At 41.5% G+C, this 7,637-nt stretch overlaps 1 protein-coding gene across 1 annotated transcript in view; it reads left to right on the forward strand.

The window, feature by feature from the left end:
* Positions 1 to 7,423, forward strand: part of ABITRAM (actin binding transcription modulator) — a 97,220-nt gene extending 89,797 nt beyond the window's left edge. The window contains exons 5-7 of the mRNA XM_077267627.1: positions 3,789 to 3,865; positions 4,121 to 4,190; positions 7,032 to 7,423. Coding sequence (XP_077123742.1) covers positions 3,789 to 3,865; positions 4,121 to 4,190; positions 7,032 to 7,163 — 279 coding nt within the window. The 3' untranslated portion in view covers positions 7,164 to 7,423. The remainder of the gene's footprint in view (positions 1 to 3,788; positions 3,866 to 4,120; positions 4,191 to 7,031) is intronic.
* The last annotated feature ends 214 nt before the right edge of the window (positions 7,424 to 7,637 follow it).

The raw sequence follows: 7,637 nt of genomic DNA on the forward strand, positions 1-7,637 counted from the left end.
ACCCTAATAACTTCCTAACAAAAAAAAATTTTGTTCCAAAATTGTGCTGATGTAAAGTAGACATGTGGGAAATGTTACTTACTAAGTATTTTGTGTGACATATCTCTGTGATTTAAGGGCATAAAAATTCAGAGTTGGAAAATTGCGAAAATTTTCAAAATTTCACCAAATTTCCATTTTTTTCACAAATAAACGCAGGTAATATCAAATAAATTTTACCACTATCATGAAGTACAATATGTCACGAGAAAACAATGTCCGAATCATCAGGATCCGTTGAAGCATTCCAGAGTTATAACCTCATAAAGGGACAGTGGTCAGAATTGTGAAAATTGGCCCGTCATTAACATGCAAACCACCCTTGGGGTTTAAGGGGTTGATATCCGCTCACAGCTGTTTGCTTAGCATTTACTAGCAAGTTTACAGAGGGACCCCAGAAAAAGATTGACATAGGGTCCCCCTATAAAATCTAACCAGCGAAGGCTAGGCAGACAACAGCAGGCTGATATTAATAGCCTAGGAAGGAGCCATGGGTATTGGCCCCTCCCAGACTAAAAACATCAGCTCTCATACACCGTAGAAATGCGCATCTATAAGATGCGCCAAATCTGGCGCTCAGCCTCACTTTTCCCACTTGCCCTGTAGCTGTGACAAGTGGGGTTCATATTTGTGGAGTTCATGTAACCTTTGTATTGTCCAGTGAAATCAAGCCCACATGTTAGTAACGGAGAAGCGTCTATAACACATCTATCCATTAGTAATAGTGATACTGTATAAAAGCACAGACACCCAGAATAAAGTAATTTATTTTAAATAATGACAGACTCCCTTTAATGTTTCTTAATTAAACGATACTTACCGAATGCTTAATCCACCTTAAGCAAACGTCCCAAGCAACAAAAATAAAATTATAAACCACAATATTCCTCACCTGTTCCCAGAGAAGGTAATCCATAATATCCCACAACGATCCTGATCACTTTGAGAGCAGTCACTGATGTAACATAGTAATATAGTTAGCAAGGCCAAAAAAAGACATTTGTCCATCCAGTTCAGCCTATATTCCATAAGAATAAATCCCTAGATCTACGTCCTTCTAATGAACCTAATAACTGTAAGATACAATATTATTACGCTCCAGGAAGACATCCAGGCCTTTCTTAAACCCCTCGACTGAGTTCGCCATCACCACCTCCTCAGGCAAGGAACTCCAGATTCTCACTTCCCTAACAGTAAAGAATCCTCTTTTATGTTAGTGGAAAAACCTTCTCTCCTCCAGATGCAGAGAATGCCCCCTTGTGACAGTCACCTTCCTTGGTATAAACAGATCCTCTGAGAGATATTTATATTGTCCCCTTATATTTTTAAACATGGTTATTAGATCGCCCCTCAGTCGTTTTTTTTTCTAGACTAAATAATTTTAATTTTTCTAATCTCTCTGGGTATTGTAGTTCCCCCATCCCTTTTATTTATTTTTATTTCCCTCCTTTGTACTCGCTCTAGTTCCATTATATCCTTCCTGAGCATCGGTGCCTAAAATTGTACACCATAATCCATGTGCGGTATAATCAGGGATTTGTACAGAGGCAGTATAATACTCTCCTCATGTGTATTCAGACCTCTTTTAATGCACTCCATGATCCTGTTTGCCTTGGCAGCCGCTGCCTGGCACTGGCTGCTCCAGGTAAGTTTATCATTAACTAGGATCCCCAAGTCCTTCTCCATGTCAGATTTACCCAGTGGTTTCCCGTTCAGTGTGTAATGGTGATATTGGTTCCTTCTTCCCATGTGTATAACCTTACATTTATCATTGTTAAACCGCATCTGCCACCTTTTGGCCCAAGTTTCCAACTTATCCAGATCCATCTGTAGCAGAATAATATTTTCTTTTGTATTGACTGCTTTACATAGCTTAGTATCATCTGCAAATATCGATATTTTACTATGTCAACCTTCTGCCAGATTGTTAATAAATATGTTAAAGAAAATAGGTCCAAACACTGACCGTACCCCACTGGTCACCGCGACCCAGTTAGAGAATATACCATTTATAACCACCCTCTGCTTTCTATCACTAAGCCAGTTACTTACCCATGTGACTGCTCTCAAAGACAGCCGGCGATACACTGACACAGGAGGTAATCACTCCCGCAGTGTATCACTGAGCTGCCGTGAGAGAGTTCAGTGGAGTTCATCAGTTTCAGTGATCTCCCTTACGGCACCTTCGCTGCGTGGGGAAGTTCTCACGCAGCGGTGCCGTGAGCACTGGATCTGATGAGCTCCGGTGATCTCTCTCACGGCAGCTCAGTGATACACTGACAGGAGGTAATCGATCCCGCAGTGTATCGCCAGGTAGAGCAGTCACATCTCCCCATGTGACCGTTCTACACGTGAGATCACCATGGGACACTCCGGATTACGTGGACTTTGGTGGACAGGTGAGTTTATGGTGTTTATTATTTCTAGGAGACGAGGGCATCGGGGATTTGGTGTTAGGTGAGTATAATGGGGTTTTATTTGAATGTGTATGTCATTATTTTCCTTTTTTTTCCAACTGTGCACACAGGCGCCTGCAGATGAGACTACATCTCCCATCAGCGGCATCTGCTGTCACTGTTATCAGTGACAGCAGACGTAGCCCGATGGGAGCAGTAGTCTCATCAGCCCATGCCTGCTGACCTGCAGTAAGCTTTTTACTGCAGGTCACCGCTGTAGGTCACGCTGATATCTGACAGCGTTGCCCCGCAGCGCTCCGACCGACAGTACTGGAGGTAGCATTACCGCGGCTCCCAGTCACAGCTGCGGGGTTACACTGACATTTGACAAAATGGCCCCACAGCACTGTGACCGGCAGTTACGTTACAGCCGATAACAACCACCGCACCGGTGTTTCCCACGCTGTTAAACATATGACAGCGTGGGAAACACCATGGGATGCCAGTAAAACGCAAAACAAAAACTCCGCTAATTCGCAAACATTTTTATACCTGCGTTTTTGCTGTGGATTTAACTGACTCAACTGAAGTCAATGGGTGAAAAACGCTGGAGAAACGCACAAATAATTGACATGCTGCAGAAAAAAACGCACTGCAAATACTTAAGGAAATTTACTGATCATGTGCACAACACCTCAGGGTTGTCATTGAATTAGCTTGCAAAGGATTCCATAACATTTTTGGCCCATTTCTGCGCAGAACAAATGCCGCAAAAACGTATCAAAAACGCACTGTGTGCACTTAGCTGAAGGGTCTCATAAGAGCAATTACAATATTGGCACCTAGCTTAGCCATAGACGTAAATGGCAGGTGTGTTAAAATATACTTTTGTGCTTTATTCCAACATTATTATTATAGAATTATTTTTATAAATGCTGCAATGAGAAAATGTACATGCTGTACCTCCAGGAGATTGCACAAAAATTGGGCCGACCTACAAACAAGTCCACATTGTTGGATAGCTTTACCTCTAACCCTAATGATAACCACACTGCTGTTATTGGTGTTGCACGCAAGCCCCTCTATTACAGCTTAGTGTTATTATCTGGCTCAGCGGTTGTTTGCACACTGCAGTTCTTTTGTTCTGTATTTCTGTGCATATTATCAAAACCATTGTTACTTGAAAGGAAGAGAGCAAAAACAACTTCTTGTATGAACTTTTTGCTTAAAAATATGGCACCCTTGAAACACGTGAATGGTATTAATGACTTAATGCAGTATTCATAATAAAGATGCAACAAACTGAATTTATTGCTTTTAATACACATTTTGTTGTTTTCTTTTTGTATCCAGGGGGCTCAGTTCTTAACAGAGTTTGCACCTTTGTGTAGGATAACCTGCTGTGACGGTGATGAATATACCATTTACAGGTGCACATTTTTCCATTACAGTAAACTACTTAAGAAAAATGTAATATGTTGGCCAAAGAGATTCTTTTCATTATTAGGAAATTACTTTCCTTTGAAGTACAGTAGGCAGTGACTAAGTAGTTGACATAGAAACTGATTCCTATAAAATGTACGGAATAATTGTATTATAAGAGGGGAGGATTTTTAGATGGAATTGTATATTTGCCTTTCAAATCTCTAGATCATCTTTTTTTTTACTTTGTTCTGTTCTCTTAGTTGCATTAGAGGTCGATTACTGGAAGTAAATGAAAATATTCTTCACAATCCTGAATTGCTGAAAGAAAAGGTAACTAGCACATTGCTGAACACGTTGATGTCTCATATAGTGATGAGCGAATATACTCGTTACTCGAGATTTCACGAGCACGCTCGGGTGACCTCCGAGTATTTTTTAGTGCTCAAAGATTGTTTTCATCAGCTCAGCTGAATGATTTACATCTGTTAGCCAGCATAAGTGCATGTGGGGATTCCCTAGCAACCAGGCAACCCCCACATGTACTTATGCTGGCTAACAGATGTAAATCATTCAGCTGCGGCGATAAAAACTAAATCTCCAAGCACTAAAAAATACTTGGAGGACCCCCGAGCATGCTCGGGAAATATTGAGTAACGAGTATTTTCGCTCATCACTAGTCTCACAGTATAAGGTGACCTGTTCAACCTTGCTAAACAAATAGATTAGTGTTCAAAACAGAGAAGGGTGTATACATAGTGTTCCTATAGGTTCAGAAATGTTAATAAATTAGTGGTTGTAATCACATCTGTGTGCACTGCTCAAAAAATAAAGGGAACACTTTACATTGTGTTGTTTAACTCCAAGTTGATCACACTTTTGTGAAATCAACCTGTCCAGTTGTGAAGCAATGCTGATTGTGAATCAACACTGTTTGTGAATCATTTTCTCCTGCTGTTGTGCAAATGGCACAGACAACAGGTAGAATTAATAGGCAATTAGCAAAACAACCCCTATAAAGGAGTGGTTGTGCAGGGGGTGACCACAGACCATTTCTCTGTTTTCATCCTTTTTTGCTGTTATTGTTCAAGTGTATTTTGTCATAGCTCTCCCTCACAGAAGTACAGTAGCATGAGGCAGTGTCTACTATCCAGAGAAGTAGCTCAGGTAGTGCAGCTCATCCAGAATGGCATCATCAATGCATACTGTGGCAAGCAGGGTAGCTGTGTCTGTAAGCACAATATCCAGAGACTGGAGCAGATGCCAGGAGATAAACCAGTATACCTGGATAGGTGGAGGGGGCCGTAGGAGGACAACAACCTAGCAGCAGGACCGCTACTTCCTAATTTGTGCAAGGAGGAGCAATTCCAGAGCCCTGCACAATGACCTCCAACAGGCCACTAACATCCTTGTGTCTACTCAAACTGTCAGAAACCGACTCTGAGGGCCCGACATCCACAAATGGGTGTTGTACTTACATCCCAACATCGTGCAGGGCGATTGGCATTTTCCAGAGAATACCAAGATTGGCAGATTCGACATTGGTGCCCTGTGCTCTTCATGGATGAGAGCAGGTTCATACTGAGCACATGTGACAGAGTCTGGAGAAGCCGTGGAGAACGTTCTGCTTGCAACATCCTTCAGCATGACCGGTTTGGCAGTGGGTCAGTAATGGTGTGAGGTAGCATTTCTTTGGAGGGCCGCACAGCCCTCCATGTAAGAGCTAGGTACCCTGCTATTAGGTGCTGGGATGAGATCCTCAGATCCATTTTGAGTCCATATGCAGCTGCAGTGGGCTCCGAGTTCCTTCTGATGCATAACAATTAGTGATGAGCGAATAAACTTGTTACTCGAGATTTCTCAAGCATGCTCAGGGGTCCTCCGAGTATTTTTTTAGTGCTCGGAGATTGTTTTTCTTGCCGCAGCTGAATGATTTACATCTGTTAGCCAGCATAAGTACATGTGGGGGTTGCCTGGTTGCGAGGGTATCCTCACATGTACTTATGCTGGCTAACAGATGTAAATCATTCAGCTGCGGCAATAGAAACTAAATCTCCGAGCACTAAAAAGTACTCGGGGGGGACCCCCGAGCATGCTCGAGAAATCTCGAGTAACGAGTATATTCGCTCATCACTAATAACAATGCTAGACCTCATGTGGCTGGAGTGTGTCGGCAGTTCCTGCATGGTGAAAGCATTGATGCTATGGACTGGCCTGCCTGTTCTCCAGACCTGAATCCAAAAGAGCATATGTAGGACATCATGTGGTGTTCCGTAAATCAACGCCACGTTACACCACAGACTGTCCAGGAGTTGACTGATCCTTTAATCCAGGTCTGGGAGGAGGTTCTTCAGAACATCCGCTGCCTATTCAGGAGCATGCCCAGGTGTTGTAGGGAGGTTATACAGGCACGTGGAGGGCACGCACGCACGTACATGCACACCTCTACCTGAGCATCATTTCCTTGTTTTGAGGCTTTTCCACTGAAGTTGTATCAGCCTGTAGTTTGATTTTCCACTTTGATTTTGAGTATCATTTCAAATCCAGACCTCCAGGGGATATTCATTTTGATTTATATTGATTATTTTTGTTTTATTGTTCTTTATTCATTACATAGTGGAATGTGTTAAGATTTGAAACTGGAATATTTCATTCCCTGATATCAAAGGATGTGGTATTTGTGTTCCCTTTAGTTTTTTGAGCAGTGTATATAATGTATGTCCCAACAAAACAGCTTACTCAGAATCTTAATTAAGGGCTTCTATTCTAGCCGTGAAATCAGCAGAAAAATAATATTGGAATAAAGAGAATATTAGCCAATGTTATCCATCCAAAAATTAACCGGGATAGCTAGTATTATGGTAGGTGGGTCGATTTTGAAAATAGCTTTAATTGTAGAATTTCATATTTATTTGTAAGATAGGAGATGGTTTCTAACTGTTCTCATTGTATCACTTTTAATTGGTTGAATTGTGGTTTTTGTAAGATATATTTTTTTAATTTGTTTTGCTGTACTCAATAATGGATCTGTGTAACACTGCTGGGGGCACGGTGGCTATAGCTTGGCTTGCTAGTATAACAGAAACCTGACACCGGTACTGAGATGAGGACAAGGAGCAGACCACAGACTTCTTGAGCCAATTATTTTTGTTTTTTTTCTTCTCTCCAATTCAGCCATTGACAGAAGGTTACATTGCAGTTGTGCTACCAAAATTTGAAGAGAGCAAAACTGTGACAGAGGGACTTCTTTCTGAAAAGCAGTATGCAGCCGTCCTTTTAAAGCGGACATGTGTTCCAGGTTCCTAGCTGGATTTAAAACAAAGTGTGGGCAGCCGTTAGAAACCTTCCTCTACATGTAAGGACCATAAAGGCCAGAGCTGCTGGCCTCATCTGAAGATGTAGAGACCAATTCCCATTCTGCACTACTGACTGTAAATTATATTGGGCAGCAAAACTTTCATGTGTTTCTTGTTTTTTTTCATACTTTTATTCGTGGTTCAAGAAATTCTTAATAGCATTGTACAATTGGAGACAATGGGACAGCCAATACAGTTCATGATGTTTTATTTCGGCTCTTATGAATTTTCTTTCAAGCGTTCATATGAAAAGGAGTTCACATCAAATAATAAATTGTCTTAATTTACCTCCCTATGCATTATGAGATTGGTTATATCTGCTTAATTAAGACTGTCATATGTTCATAAGCAGAGGTGAGCAGTAGTGCCAGATCTCTGCTCTTGGTTTTGAGGTAAAACTCTTTAAGAACGGTGCAGCAGTTCA

The sequence above is a fragment of the Ranitomeya variabilis genome, chromosome 6 (assembly GCF_051348905.1).
Source record: "Ranitomeya variabilis isolate aRanVar5 chromosome 6, aRanVar5.hap1, whole genome shotgun sequence".
NCBI classification, from domain to species: Eukaryota; Metazoa; Chordata; class Amphibia; order Anura; family Dendrobatidae; genus Ranitomeya; species Ranitomeya variabilis.